The sequence below is a fragment of the Rana temporaria genome, chromosome 13 (assembly GCF_905171775.1).
Source record: "Rana temporaria chromosome 13, aRanTem1.1, whole genome shotgun sequence".
Lineage (NCBI taxonomy): Eukaryota > Metazoa > Chordata > Amphibia > Anura > Ranidae > Rana > Rana temporaria.
In genome coordinates, this window is record NC_053501.1 from 52497307 (window position 1) to 52513704 (window position 16398).

At 48.4% G+C, this 16398-nt stretch overlaps 1 protein-coding gene across 4 annotated transcripts in view; it reads right to left on the reverse strand.

Moving 5' to 3' along the window:
• MAPKBP1 (mitogen-activated protein kinase binding protein 1) overlaps positions 1 to 16398 on the reverse strand; it is a 235117-nt gene that overhangs the window by 20060 nt on the left and 198659 nt on the right. For all 4 annotated transcript variants that reach the window (XM_040332107.1, XM_040332104.1, XM_040332106.1 and 1 more), the window contains exons 23-24: positions 10870 to 11073; positions 10305 to 10462 (exon numbers count right to left, since the gene is read on the reverse strand). In XM_040332107.1, coding sequence (XP_040188041.1) covers positions 10305 to 10462; positions 10870 to 11073 — 362 coding nt within the window. The remainder of the gene's footprint in view (positions 1 to 10304; positions 10463 to 10869; positions 11074 to 16398) is intronic.

Here is a 16398-nt window from a genome sequence, read left to right on the forward strand (position 1 = left end):
ACTAAAATGACACAGATAAGCAGCTAAGACATTGTATAGCACACTACAAGGTACAGTGTACTATTATTTACCACCATTATATGTGGTCTAGATTTACCTCCAGCCAGGGTATCAGCAATCACATGTCATTCAGAGTTGGCTTGGAAGAGTGCAACATTTTCACCATCATAGCTAGCAGTACACCAACTGCACATATCAGGTGATCTGTGCTAAAATTAACATACACTGAATTGAAGACCATGTTAAAAAAAAGAAAAAAAAAAAAGCTATCTGTACATGGACACATTCTAAAACATCCATTTCATCTTAATTATTTGTTTCAAATATAAACAAACTTCTCATTAAAAGCTATAAGTACAGCATTCGTGCTGTTGCATTACATAAATATATGCTTTAGCTCTACAGTTCTCCGCTCTACCAGCTGAGCTATCAAATGAGCGGTGCTTTCATGAGCTTGTACATCACACGTCCTTTAGCACATTCAGTATCTCACAAAAGTGAGTACACCCCTCACATTTTTGTAAATATTTTATTATATCTTTTCATGTGACAACACTGAAGAAATTACACTTTGCTACAATGTAAAGTAGTGAGTGTACAGCTTGTATAACTGTGTAAATTTGCTGTCCCCTCAAAATAACTCAACACACAGCCATTAATGTCTAAACCGCTGGTTAAAAAAAAAAGGGAGTACACCCCTATTTTTTTTCAAAATTCTTTATTTACTCACAACAAAAAGCGCGTCCACATGGACCACATCAATGCAATGTAAACAGCAACATCTTCATACATGCCCGTTCATATCAGTACAACACAGTAAAACGTTGGATATAACAAAATCCGCGGTTGTGCGGCATCATGCCCTGAAGACCGAGTTTCCCCAGTCAGCCCCTGGTGGGCTTGCCCACCAGTGGGCATCTATCTACAAGGTGCATTACGGTTTCAGTGATCCGTTATCCAAAAAGAGAAGGTGGGGGAGAAGAAAGGAAGACAGAAAGAGAAGGAAAATGAGAAAAGAGGTGGCAGGGGAAAGGGGGGGGGGAGGGAGTGGGGGGGGTATCCGCGAGCATGGAGCTCAGCATCTTTCTGATTTGTTTTTACTCTACAAAGTGGTCAGGTTAATCTTTCCCTATTAGGGGGGGGGGGGGTCCAGGGTGGGCAGTCTATGTCGGTCTCCTAAGTGCTTGTCCTTCGTCGGAGTAGGTAAAAACGTTCCACAGCTGCCATGTCTGCTTGTACGATTCCTGCCTATCACGATCTGTAAGGATGAGATCTTCCATCCTGTTGATATCATCAACCCTCCGGAGCCACATTGCCACCGTAGGTGGGTGTGTAGACTTCCAGCAGGCGGGGATGCACGCTTTGGCAGCGTCCAGGAGATGTCGGACAACCGATTTTTTATATACGCGTGCGGGGTAGGTATTGGCGTGTAGCAGGAAGTATGCTGGGTCATTTGGAATCTGGCGTTCGGTAAACATCTGCGATATTCTCCTAACCTCCGACCAGTAGGACTTCAACAGTGGGCAGGACCAGAAGATGTGGGTCAATGTTCCCACATCTCCCTGGCAGCGCCAGCACACTTCCGACGTGGACCCAAAAACTTTGTGGAGCAAGGCTGGGGTGCGGTACCAGCGGGACAGGATTTTGTAGTTAGTTTCTTGTATTTTGGCGCAAATAGAGGATTTGTGTGTGAAAGTCAGGATCTGTTGCCTTGTTTTAGCTGAGAATGTGCATTTCAGTTCCTGTTCCCATTTCGCAATACTGGGGATCATATACCCCTCTTTTGGTGTGATCAGCGCGTTGTGTAGGATGGATAGTGCGTGTGGCAGTGTGCCCGTCTCTGAACATATCTCCTCAATCGGCGTGAGGGTCGGGTTTCCCGTCTGGGGGGGGGTCATGGTGCTTAAGAAATGTTTAAGTTGGTTTGCTCGCATAAAATCTAGTTGGAATCTCCCTTCCTGATCCATTAGTTCTGTGAGTGTCCTCCAGCGGCCCGATATGCCAAAGTGGGAGGCCTGATATACACCCGACTCTCTCAGGGCTCTAAATCTACCGTCATGGACTCCTGGGTCGAACTTCGGGTTGCCTAGTATCGGACGTAAGGGTGAATTTCCCGGCGATGACCCTAGTTGATGCAGCATCTTCGCGCAAATTTTGGTTGTTGTCCCTATCAATGGGTGGGACCTCAAGGCGCTAGGCAGGGTCGTATCACACCATGGGGCTCTCTGTAAGGGAATCTCGCTTTGTGCCTGCTCTATGTGTGGCCACAGTTTGGTGGTCCCGTGTCGGCACCAGTCTACCAGCCGGTTTAAGTGTGCCGCGTGGTAGTATGTGCGGATGTTGGGCAGGGCTAGTCCCCCGTGTGCCTTGGGTAGAGATAACACTGTCCTGTGTATCCTGGGGTGCTTCCCGGCCCACAGAAAATTTTTGAACATAGATTGCACTCGGCTGAAGTAGTCCGCCGGTATGTGTATAGGGAGAGCTTGGAGTAGGTATGTAAATTTAGGAAGGATGGACATTTTAAGTATTCCGCACCTCCCAAGCCAGGAGTGGAGGCCGGATGTCCATTGGTCTAATAATTTCTGGGCACTTTTTAGTAGTGGCGGAAAGTTAAGTTTGAAAAGTTGAGAGAAGGTCGGAGTAATGCGGGTTCCTAGGTAGTTTATGGCTGTGTCTGTCCATTGCAGATTAAAGCCTTGGCGCAGACGGTCTAAACGGGGGTTCTGGATTCCCACCCCCATCGCTACTGACTTTCCCATGTTAATTTTCATATTGGACAGTCGTCCATAGACCTCAAACTCTCTCATCAGACTCGGCAGAGACACCTCAGGGTTCGTCAATGAGAACATCAGGTCATCCGCATAGGCGGAGACCTTGTACTCCCTGTCCCCCACAGCCACTCCCGCAATGTCCTCATTCAGGCGTACGTGTCTCAGAAAGGGTTCGAGGGTCAACGCAAATAGTAGGGGTGACAGGGGGCATCCCTGTCGCGTTCCGTTTCTGATTTGGAAGGCCTCTGACACCACCCCGTTAGCCCTAACCCGAGCCGTCGGTTCTGTGTACGTCGCCGAGATCCAGTTCAACATTCTGTGTCCCAGACCGATGTGTCGTAGTGTGTCAAACATAAATTGCCAATTAACGTGATCGAACGCCTTCTCGGCGTCTGTGCTCACCAGGACACACGGTGTTTTAGTGGTGTTCACCACGTGCAACAGGTTGAGGACTTTAACCGTGTTGTCTCTAGCCTCCCTAGTAGGGACAAACCCCACTTGGTCTAGGTGGATGAGGTCAGTGAGATGTTGCTGGAGTCTCGTCGCCACAATTTTAGTCAAGAGTTTGAGGTCTACATTAAGGAGTGAGATAGGGCGGTAACTACCGCACTGGCTTGGGTCTTTCCCCTCCTTAGGGATGACGGCTATTTGTGCTTGCAGGGTGGACCCGTGTAGTTTCCCCCCCGTTCCCAATCCATTAAACAGCTTGACCATATGTGTGCCCAGAACAGGGAGCACTGCCCTGTAGTATGCTACCGTCAGGCCATCCGGGCCCGGGGCCTTGCCTGGCTTGGTAGTGCCTAACGCTGCTTGGAGTTCCTGCAAGGTAATGGGGTCCTCTAGGAGGTTTCTGGCGTCGGCAGATAATGTTGGCATTGTCGAGGTTGTTAGGTAGTCATGAGAGGGGTCTTCGTCCGGGTTCAAAGCTGTCGGGGGTATGTTATATAATGTGTCGTAGAAGTTCCTAAATTCACGGGCGATCGCTTGTGGGACCGAAACTTTTTGACCACTTTTAGTAACAATGTGGGGTATATACGCTGCACTATTTTGTGTACGCAGTGATCGGGCTAACATCCTCCCACACTTATTCCCCGATTCATAGACCTTACGCCTGCAGATCTGAATGTCTGCCTTGGCCTTGTACGTAAGGACGTCCGTCACCTGTCGTCGCACTGTATCTAACTCCATTCCCACCTGTACGGTCGGCGTCTGTTTATGTTTCGTCTCTAAAGCTTTCAGTCTGGTTAGTAACGTCGTCAACCGTTCTGCCCTAAGTTTCTTTCGTCTGGCTCCATGTTTAATAAAGATGCCCCGTATCACCGCCTTATGGGCCTCCCACACTACCTCCGGTCTACTGTCTGGGACGGTATTGGTGGTGAAATAGTGTCCCAGCTCCTTTACTACATCTGCCAGTATGTCCGGATCTTGCAATAAGGATTCGTTCAGTCTCCATGGGTGTTTCCTTTCTATCTCCGCGTCCGTCAGGGCATATATTAAGACTATTGGGGCGTGGTCTGACCAGGTTATTGACCCTATCTTGGCGTCTTTGACCGCGATCAGGTTCCTATGTTGGACCAGGAGATAATCAATCCGGGAGTATACCTGGTGGGGTCTGGAGAAAAACGTGAAGTCTTTTTCTCCTGGGTGGAATAGGCGCCACGTGTCTACCAGCTGGCAGTTGTGAAGTGCCGTCTGTATGCGTCCCCGCATTTTCCCCGAGGACGAAGAGGTCCCCGAGGAAGTGTCCTCTCGAGGGGACAGTGGGACATTAAAGTCCCCCCCTACAATCAGTTGTCCGGTAGTAAATTTCGACAGTTTTTCCAGATGTTTCGTCAGGAAGCTGTCTTGATTCTCATTTGGGACGTAAAAGTTCGCCAAGGTCACGGTCGTCGAGCCTACCCGTCCTTTTAAGAACAGGAAGCGTCCCCCTGTGTCCCTCTGTATGTCGACTAATGTCCAGGGTACCCCGGCCGCTATCAGGATAGAAACCCCCCGAGATTTCGCCTCCGAGTAGGAGGAATGGTAAACCGTAGGGTAATACCTATTTTTTAGGATTGGGAGCTTGTCCTCTCTGAAGTGTGTCTCCTGCAGCAGTACAACATTCGCTTTCAGGCTGCGCATCTCACTGAGCAGCATCCTACGTTTCTCGGGGGTGTTCAGACCCTTAGCATTCAGTGAGGCTATAGTCAGTGTGTCCATGCTCGCGGGTGGGCGGGGGTGGGTGTACGGGCAGAGAGGTTGGGGATGGTAGGGGACAGGGAACAGGGGATTTTCCGGAGAGGTCCGGTTGTGGGGAAAGTAGAGAGGTAGAAAGAATAGAGTGTGAGTTAGGAAGCCAGCACTAGGGAGTGTGGCTAGAAGAGAAATCTAAGTTAGCTTAATAAGCTAAAGCGCTCACCAGAGCTAGTCCGGGGCACGAGCGCGGTCCTATGTGGGTAGGTGGGTGGACAGAGCCAGCACTGCGAGCTCCCGACCCTGCCCATCCCCCCCCCCCCGACCATAGATATCAGTAAAACATAGATATGGCAATGCAATCTGTAACAAAAATACCCATAATATACAGTAGAATATAAGCAGAGAACAATTCCCTCAGGTATCGAACAACTAATTTCGGACGTCTCCTCTGAAGGATCCCATTCAACCTTGAGGGGTACAACTAGTGGAGAGGTCTAGTAGTGTACAACAGAGAGAGAGAAAAAAAAATCAACTGTGAGGTCTCAGGTTCCCGATCTCCCCTCCCTCCACAACCGTAAAAAGCTCCCCCTACACCCTCCCCCTCCCCTCTCCTCCAGCTCCATGCGGGTGGCCCCTCCTCCCATAATCGTCCAGGTCTGTCTGGCTTCGGTCACCATACAATTTCAATGCCAGCTAGTGATAACACACTCTCGTTCCCCCCCCCCTCCCCCGATCCAGCGCCGTGGCGCACACAGGATCCCACCCCGCTCCCGCTCCCCCCCTCCGTGTATGTCCGGCAGCCCAGTAATCACCTCTCTCCACGGAGCCATAAAGAGGGGCAGTTGTCTGTGGCAGCGACAAATGTGATCACATCGCGAGGTGTGACCGTATAGGTGTCCCCAAACAGCAAACAAAAATTGGGAAATAAGTGGAAGAGCGGGAGCACTCCGGTTCACGGGGGTAGCTCCGCTCAATGAAGCTCGTCAAAAAACGAAAGTGTGGGTGAGCACTTATCATCTGGGGGGGAGTGTGGGGGGCCCTGAGATAGTTCGGGGCGCGCTCTAACAGCGCGGGTGCCCCATAGGTGAGCTGGACTGGCACAATCAAGGTCAATGTTCCCAGGTGTCCCGAGCCGTGCCTCCTGGGCCTCTCAAGGCGGGGTGCGGGCGGGGGGCCTACTAAATAAGGAACCTCGGTGTAGGTTAGAGGATTGAAAGTAAAAAATGAAAAGAAAAATAAGTAAATAAAGAAAAATCTTCGGGTCTTGGGGGCCGGTGGCCTGGGGTCTATAGAGGAGCAGGGAGGTCTCCGGGGCAACGTAGAGAGGGACCGGGGAGAACTAAAAGGTTCAGTCTAGGGAGCATTATGGAGATCAGGAAAAATGCGGCCCAGGGCCTACTCACGCTGCCCCTCTCCTGAGGGGTCTCGTTGTCTTCTCCGACCGCGTCCTCTTTGCCGGTTCTCCAGGCCAGGTCTGTAGGTTGCGGGTCCTGAACGTCCCATTGTGCGCGGTAGTATCTGCAGCCAGTCGGGGATCTGTATCGGCTCTGCACCCAGGAATCGAAAGAGGGCCGGCAGGTCTGCGGGTGTCTGGACCGTGAAGGCCGCACCAGCTTTCTTAAAGGTGACGGCCAGCGGATATCCCCAGCGGTAGGTGAACTCTCGTTGTCTGGCCAGGTCTAGGGCAGGTTTCAGCATCGCCCTCCGTCGGAGCGTTGCTCTGGAGAGATCCGGGAGTACCTTCACCGATGTCCCATTCAGGAGGATCTCACCTCGGTCCCATGCTCCTCGGATGATGCGCTCCTTTTGTGTGTAGCGCAGCAGCCTGCACACTACGTCTCGCGGTCTGTCTGGGTCTGCTGACTTCTGGCCTAGGGCGCGGTGTGCTCGGTCGACCTCCACCGTCTCCGTCGGTTCTCCCAGGACCTCGCGGAACAGATCCCGCAGCGTCTCGTCCAGCGCCTCAGCCTCCACCGTCTCCGGGATCCCCCGAATCCGTAAGTTGTTGCGCCGACTTCTGTCTTCGACCTCCTCGAGATGTAGCTGGAGCGCACTTGCTGTCTCCTTCTGCCGGTCTCTTTCTCGCTCTAGGTCAGCCACTCTTCTCTCCAGAGTCGCCAGCGAACCTTCCCCGGTAGAGACCCTATCCGACAACGTGGAGACCTCCGCGCGTACCTCCTGGAAATCCCTCCTGTGGGTCTCCTCCAGCTTAAGGATGAGGGATTCGATGTCGGTTCTCGTAGGGAGGGCCTGTAGGAGCGCTCGTATGTCTTGCTCCGCCGACATGCCTCCAGCCGGAGGGGTCTCGATCGACATGTCCGAGCAGCCTTCCCCCGAGGCGTCCGGTGCTGCGGGGTAAGTTGTATTGTCCTCCGGTTGGAAGGTCCAGAGGCCCTGTTCTGCGTCCTCTGGTAAGCTGCCACGTGGGTTGTCTCTTGGCGCCGCCACTCTCGCGCCCGGGGAGATCGCTGCTGAGGGGCTGAAAAAGCGGAGTAAGTCCCCTGTTTTTGCGCTGGAGCGGGTGTTTCGGGTGCCTGTTCTGCTCTTGGGCTTTCCGGCAGATTGCATGCCGAAGATCATAGGATTTGGCCGGTAAGAGAGGGGTCAAGGCCGGGAGCTCCAAGTTCCTGCGTCCTCACTCGGCCATGTCCAGGCCACGCCCCGTACACCCCTATTTTGAGGGGACAGCAAATATACACTGTTATACCAGCTGTACTCTCACTACTTTACATTATAGCAAAGTGTCATTTCTTCAGTGTTGTCACAGGAAAAGATATAATACAATATTTACAAAAATGTGAGGGGTGTACTCCCTTTTGTGAGATATTGCAATTCTGAAATGCTAACCTTAGTTAGCCTGACTGTACAGTACCACAATAAAAAGTCAATATTTATCAACTTGCCTATGGCTGTACAGTACCACAATACACAAAGTCAATCTTTATCAACTTAGTTGATGGAGAACTTCTCAACATGTTTCCCTGGTTCTTCTGGAGCGCTTTATCAAGAGATCTTTAGAGGGATAAGTATTTTGTACAGCATGTTGCAGCAAGATTTTCGTAAACTCTTTAAAATGGCAGCCAGATTGGCGAGTACATCTCCATCCACAAAAAGTAGATGAAGGAGAAGGGAAGAAAGGGAGAAGGGAAGAAAGGGAGAGGGGAAGAAAGGGTGGGGGGTGAAGGCAAGAAAAAAGCGGGTCGCATAAATAAGGCAGAGATCAACCTTCTAATTTTGCCCTCAAATTCTGAAAACCAGTTGGGCTTTGGTCTATGTTTTGGTGGATGGAGACTTGGTCTCTAAACTTAATTTTAAAGCTATTATGATGTGTTGCTGTAACATTTGTGCTGTCCAAAATACTTGCCTCTGTACCTCTCCTTAGGCTCGGTTCCCACCTATGCATTTTTTTATGCTTTTCACAGAAATGCAGTACAGTCCATTTAACATGGTTTCCTATGGGACATGTTCCCATCTATGCTTTTTTCAGCGCTGTGTTTTTGGAAAGGGTCAGGGACTTTTTAAGAAGGCAGCCAGCTGGCCTGGTCAAGAACTACCTCCATCAACATAGTTGATAAGTGTTGACTTTATGCATATTGTGATACTGTACAGCCATAAGGAAACTTGGGTTGATGTTTAGGATCTACTAGAGGACATGTGATGTACACGTTCATGAAAAACATACTGTATTTAAACACCAGGAATACTGTACTTAAAGCTTATAAAAGTTTTTATATTTGAAACACAAAGATTAAATAGATTTCTTAGAATATGTTCATGTATGGATAAGTGGAGTTAAAAGCCCCCAAAAAGTTCTTCCTTCTGTGGTGGGTTTTTATTCTAGTTAAAGAGATGTAGGTGCACTCCTTGGAGGAGATGTATTTAAGAACTTCCGCTTATCCGGTTCCTCTCTCCCCTCCGGGGTCACATTTGGCACCTTTCAGGGGGGAGCAGATACCCGTCTAATACAGGTATTTGCTCTCACTTCCGGCAACAGACCTATGCCATTTTCGGATATTGTTCTTGTACTACATTTGCACCCAAGTGTGCTCCATAGCCTCAATCTAAAGACTCCCGCTAGGTGGCAGAATAATACATGGAAAAAAAGGTCATCCATGACAGCCCAGATACTGGCTTTTGGCTAATTGCACATGCTGGACTCTACCATAAAAGGTCTTTTGTCCAAGTATGGACATCCCCTATTTTTTAGGTATGAGAAGTCAATTAGTTACAGTAAGTCCCCTACATATGAACCATATCCTTTCCGAGAGCTTGTTTGTAAGTCCAACAAAGTGCTTAACCAAAACAATGGGCCCAATAAATTACTGTAATAGATTTAGAACACATTTCACACAAATAATACATGGACAAAAAGGTTGAAATAAAGATACAGTACAGTATTCAGTATAGTACACAGAAGCACAACCACTTGTAGAGAGGATGCATGCATAAGAATGTATGCTGGAAATGTCAATTAACTCACATGATTGGACATGCAAACGCATGTTTGTATCTTTAACAGTTCATAAGTAGGGGACCAAGTGTAAATAGGCTGAAGTGAATCAGTAGAATAGCCTGAAGGAATTAATTCTTCCAACTTTGTTTTTTTTATTTACTTTATGTCCTCAAAAGTGTTTAAGGTATGATCATTCAACGCATACTATATAACAATTGTGCACCACAGTCAGAGTTTTTTCCTTTAAGCAAAAATAAATCGACAGTTGTGGTGTTCACCTGACAGTCTGTGGAGGGCAGTATTGCCATGCAGGACTCACTTGTGAGCAGTCTTTTCCCTATGGAAAGTGTGTCTGCATTACTGAAGTCATGTCTGGTACTGCTGGTGCTGTTTATTGGTTCACAGACATAACTAGTTCAAATTCCCAGTCCTGCTTTCAGCAGAAATACAGATTAAGTTTGTTGTTCAAAAAACGGCCAAAACTAAGCCTATTTTAAAAGAAAAGAGAAAGACTGCACGGTAGGGATAATATATCGACTGCCGAAAATTATCAGGCAAAAAACAGGTTATTGGTGTTTTGGCGACAGAAAAAAAGGTGCCGATAATTTCCAGCTGAAAATGATCGCCTGAAAATAGAGTTATCGGTGCTGATAATAGCCGAAAATAGGGTCATCTGTGCCGATATTAACCAAAAAATAAGGTTATCTGTGCCAAAAATTTCAGAAAATAAATGTATTAATTGAAATTAATCATATTAATTAAAAAGTAAAATATAATGCAAATAAATATAAATTATATATTTTTCGGCAAAGTGAATTTTGAATTTTCGGTTTTAGAATTTTCATTTCGGAGCATCACTACTGCATGGGAGGAAAAATAATAAAACTGGTTTCAAACAAAGTTACCTGCAAGTATCTAGAGCCTGCTCTTCCCCTGTATCAGGGTAGATGACGCATTCCTTGCCCTCTGGTGTATCCAATTCCTGTTTGAAAACTCCATCCTCACATGACATTAACCGAATAACACGAGGACGGGCAGGGCCACAATGAGGAACAAATGGGTCCTGCAATAGCAAAAAAAAATTGAATTAGAAAAAAACTGTAAAGATTGTTTAAAAGTAGCTAAAGACAAATTAGTTTTGGACAGAGTGGCAAAGTGTTAGTTAGCAACCTCTGTTTTTTATTACCATTTGTGTCCTCATTGGGAAGATTCTTTGCACTGGTAACCAATTTAGCACTAGATCTGCAGTATTCGCCTTATGTATGTGAAAGCTTCTTTATATACACTTATGCATTTAATACTAATTTTCCATATAAAGGAGGACTTTCCCCCCTTCTCCCACTTAATAAACTGCCAGTACATGATATAAAGTTTCCTCCGATGCCATTTTAAAGAAAGCTTGCCTACTATATACATACACAGCACTATAATAGGCGTGCTACACCTGTGCACATTTCACACCATACTAGCCTGTGCATTTGTATCAAGTAACATTGCCCCCTGTTCCTCGTGGTGTCCTAGGAGGTCGTCAGATGGAGAGAAAGACTCAAGCTGGCGGAGATCGAGCATCGACTTCACTGTCATTTCAAGGTTTCCAGGCTGGGACCAGCGGACACGTTGTCTGCGTGTCTTTTCAAGAGAGTCTGAACGCTGGGCAATGCAAGCCTCCTTCTCCTTAAGATAGAAAAAATTACTAGCAACTTTCAAGCACTTAGAAAATTTTGACGATTTGTAATTAAACAGTTGCATAACAAACAATGAATATTACTTTTGTGTATTACAAAATCACCATTAAAAAAAAAAAAAAAAATAGTTACAATATACTGTCATTATATCCAGCCATAAAAGAAAAAAAAAAAAAAAAAACATTCGCTGTAAGTACAATATAACATGCACAATCAATCTAGAGGGGTATGGCTAGGGCAGTCAAAGATGGAGAAAGATCTACATGTCTTGGTAGATCATTGACTTGCAATGCCAATCTGCAGTGAGCTAGACTTTTTTTGTATTAAAAGAGAAATAGATTTAAAGAAGCCAGAAAGAGTGCTAGGAATTGTAGCACTTTTAAACAAGCGCTGGATTATAAGGGGTCAAGTCCAATGAGGTGTATGCCACTTGATGAGGTTGGCAGCCGCTTTGCCTATTCTTCCCTTCCTCTTGTCCAATCATGAAAGGCTTTGAGTTTTATTAACCCATTGACAAAATACAATGTGTTCTGTGAATGGACAGCAGAGAGAAGGGGCGGGACAGAGCAGCAGCTGGGTAGCAGAGCGCATATTCCCGACACTCAATAAAAACGTACCGTATATACTTGAGTATAAACCAAGTTTTTCAGCACATTTTTTTGTGCTGAAAATGCCCCTCTCGGCTTATACTCGAGCCGGACTTTGGGGACCCGGTAATGGCCGGCCGTAGGTCCCCTGGACCCAAAGCTTGGTACACATATAGCCCCACTTGACACATATATAGCCTCTTCCTCTACAAGTGTGCAAAGTTTGTTATCCGGGGGACCTACGGCTGGGGAGCACTGATTTTTCAAAGTTTGGCACACCTTCCATAGACTCCCATGTTAAACGGTAATTTCTCCGATAACTTTGGGGACCCAGTATCGGCCGGCCATAGGTTACCTTGGCACACATGTAGCCCCAGTTCTCCTCTACAAGTGTGCAAAGTTTGCTGTCTGGGAGACCTACGGCCAGGGAGCACCGATTTTTCAAAGCCGTGCACCCTTTCTATATACTCCCATGTTAAACGTAAGTCTAGTCATGGACACAGTGAGGCACAGTGAGGCATGGACACAGTGAGGCACGGGCACAGTGAGGATCGAACGTGGACACAGTGAGGCACATTAAGGCATGCAAATGGACACCATAGGCTTATACTCGAGTTAATACGGTTTTCCATTTTTTTGTGGTAAAATTAGGTGCCTCTGCTTATATTCGGATCGGCTTATAAAAGAGATGAGGCTTAAACACTAAAGTCAGTAATTAAAGAGGGGCGTGGCCTGGCAAGCGATGGAGTAGGACGTGGGTGGAAGGAGCTCCTCTGGCAGATACTCCTGTACAACATCCTGGCTGCCTATTTGAGTTGGTGAAAACTCTGGAAACTAGCCTGGAATCAGTGGGAAAGGTGTGAGACATGTCCCCACCGAAAAAAATCGTCTGCTGCGGCGGACAAACTGGCCAAGTACCGGCACGATGGGGGAGAGGAGCAGGCCAAAGATGGCGCCAACGAGGCCTCGGGAGACGGCCAAAGTCCTGGAGGCGATAGCGGTGCTGCAGGGAACGCTGACGACAAAGATAGACGAAGTGAAAATAGACATTTCACTCATGAGGCAGGATCTATCTGCGGTCCGGGAGCGGGTGAAGGAAACGGAGGAACGTATAGGGGCAGCGGAGGACGTTCTCTATCCCATGCAGAGGGCGGCGGAGGGTGTGCAGCGCCAACTCCAACAATTACACGCGCACCAAGATGAAATGGAGAACAGACTCCGCCGCTGCAATTTGCGCTTTATTGGGATACCGGAGCGGACGGAGGGCAGAGACCCAGCTGACTATCTGGAGCAACTCCTGATCAAAATCTATGGAAGGGAGGCGTTCTCCGCCATGTTTGCGGTGGAGAGGGCACACAGGATCCCAGCAAAACCCCCTCCTGAAGGGGCCCCTCCCCGCACGTTTATTGCTAAATTCTTGAACTTCCGTGACCGAGATAAAATCATGCGATTGTCCCGGGAAAAGGGGAACATGCGGGTGGAAAATGCGCAGATAGCGGTGTTCCCGGATTTCTCTACAGACGTACAGAAAAAGAGGTCTCAATTTCAAGATGTAAAACGTCGCCTGCGGGTGTTGCACTTAAAATATGCCATGCTGTTTCCTGCCAGATTGCGGGTGGAAGAGGATGGACGGGTGCTGTTTTTTGACACCCCGGCCGCAGCTGCTGAATGGCTGGATCGGAAGGGGAGACAGGAATAAGGCCTGCTATGGAAATACGTGAGTACTTTACTTAGGGGGGGCAGGGGACAGACGGTACGGGGTTCGGAGGGGGTCTCCCTTCCCCCCCCCCCCCATCCTGCATAAAGGTCTGCTAATAGTTCTGTCTGCTAAATAATATGGGATCCCCAGAACATGACATTGCTGCTATATCCTGCCATACCCCCCTAGTGGGGTGGTACCCTCCCCTTTTTTCGTTTATCTGTGGGTCTGGAGCATGGGACCCGGGAAATTATGTGGGATAATCGCGGAAGAGGCCTGCGGACTGGCTTGGACCCCCTCCGGGGCTCCGGGGGGGGGGGGATGGAGCTCCCCTTTTCAGCGATACTGGTGTGCCGCAGTGGAAAAGAACAAGATCCTGAAGCAGATTTGTTGTAGCGGTGGGAACGGATGAGAACACAGACTTTGGTCAGCCAGAGGAGCGCACACGAAACTACAATACTGGGGATATGTTGTGTTTTCCCCGTATCGAGTCCACGTGTTGCTCAGTGAACAATCGTCCCGTTAGACGAGTGTATAATGGTTTCGCCATGGTACACACAGAACCTAAGATCCGTGCCTCCAGTCAGGTTTTCCTGCTGGATGATGTGTTATTTCGTTTTTCTTTAAGGGTTCTGCTAGTTGGGGTTTGTATGCTCACACCATGTTTGGGAGGTGCTGGGCTGGGTGGGGGGAGGGGTGTTGAGAAAATATGGGACCACGGTTGGGACCCCAAACAGTTGTGGAAATGGTATATGCATTGTGGAGATGGGAAATGGCAATATGTATATGCAAGAACAGAAGTATTGGAAGTACAAGGATTAATGAAAAATGCACAGGTGTATAGAAATGTGGTGCTGCAGATCCGACTCCGAAAGTTTAATTTAGATTTGACATGACCTCTATTAAATTCCTAACCTGGAACGTGAGGGGAATGAGGAACAAAATTAAGCGCACGGCGGCCCTAACATATCTTAAAGCGCAAAAGGCGAATGTCATGGCATTGACTGAGACGCATGTTACCGGCCATTTACAGTCCGCATTGAAGCGCCCTTGGATTGGATGGGCATATCACAGCACCCATTCCAGTTTCTCCAGGGGAGTATCACTGCTGGTGTCAAAGGCCACCCCTTTTGAATTGTATGCGCTGGAGTCGGATCAGCAGGGGAAATATCTATTTTTACATGCACGCATTGGGGGAATGTCTGTGTTACTGATAGCCTGCTATATCCCTCCTCCCTATAGCTCGGAGGTCGTCACTCAGGGACTGGCATTTATGGCTAAATACCCGACGATACCGGCAATATGGATGGGAGATTTTAACATGGTCATGGATCCCAGCCTGGATAGACCGGCAATGCCGGGGGGACCCATCGGGACCCCTGGTTTGTCCAGACTGGGTCGCCTGATGGCAGAATTTGCCTTGGTAGATGTGTGGAGACATAGGAATCCTACGGTCAGGGCTTTTACATGCCATTCAGCCAGTCACGATACAATGTCCCGCATTGACTATGTTCTAGTATCAACTGCATTACTGCCCAAGGTGGGGGGGGCTGGATTCGCACCTAGGGCCATGTCAGACCACTCGCCATGCTGGGTACAGTTATCTCTGCTAGATAGGGCTCCTGTGAGGGGATGGAGGCTTCATCCCTTCTGGCTGACGGCTCTAACTGACCATGACAAAATCGAACGAGAACTCCAGTTTATACTCCCTGAGGGACAGGGGTACACGGATATCAATTCTAGGTGGGATACATTCAAAGCTCAGGTGTGCAGGGTGTTGGACACGAAAATACGCAGACTTAAACAGTCCACCAAAATAGTTGTAAATAGCGCGGAAGACGCGCTGCAGGACCTTGAGGCAACATTTAACACTCAGCCCACAATAGAAAATCTGACCAAGCTGAGAATGCAGACTAGGATGGTCACACAGCTACATCTGGAGAAGGCCAAGCAGCGCATATTTTTTAGCAAGACGCGAGTGTATGAACATGGGGAAAAGGCGGGGAAGATGTTGGCATACCTGGCGCACTTGGAGGACAGGCCGCCAGTGGTGGTTTCACTGATAGAGCCGGACGGCTCGGTAGTCACGGATCCTCCAGTGGTGGCAGACAGGTTTAGAAACTTCTATGAGGACTTATATAGATCCCAAAGTAGACATACGCAACAGGAGGTTCAGGCATATCTTCACACACTACAGTTTTCCCGGCTGAGTCGGGAGCAGGTGCAGATGTTGGAAGCCCCGATCACTACTCAGGACATAGCCACGGCAATATCGCAACTGGCCAAGTCTAAAGCTCCTGGCCTAGACGGCCTCCCGCTAGAGTTTTACTCCACGTATTCAGAGACGCTGGTCCCCAGGCTGAGGGCGCTATACCTTTCTATATTTGATGAGGGAACTCTCCCCCCCTCTATGCGAGAAGCTCAGATTATTGTACTTCCTAAGCCGGGCAAGGACCCTCAATACCCTGAATCGTATAGACCAATATCCCTGCTTCCAGTGGACATCAAAATTTTAGCTAAGGTTCTGTCGACTAGGCTGAACTCCGTGATCCTTTCGCTGATCCATGGAGATCAAACAGGGTTTATGCCAGGGAAAAACACCGCCATGAACATCAGGAGGTTATTTATGAACATACAAGCACAGCATGATAACGTGGGGACTCGGGTGGTAGTTGCTTTAGACACAGCTAAGGCCTTTGATTCTGTCGAATGGTTGTATCTGTGGGAATGCCTGGGCTGCTACGGCTTTGGCCCATGGTTTATTAAATGGGTACAGCTATTGTATCAGTCCCCCAAGGCCAGAGTGTTCGTGAATGGGTGGCTATCGGAACAGATCTCCCTGGAAAGAGGCACGAGGCAGGGATGCCCCCTGTCGCCGTTGTTATATGCATTGGCGGCAGAGCCGTTGGCAATAGCCATTAGAATGAACTCAGAGGTAGTGGGCCTCAGGAGGGGAGACACATGGGAAAAGATTGGTTTATATGCCGACGACACCATACTGTATCTGGAGGATCAGGGCCCCTCATTG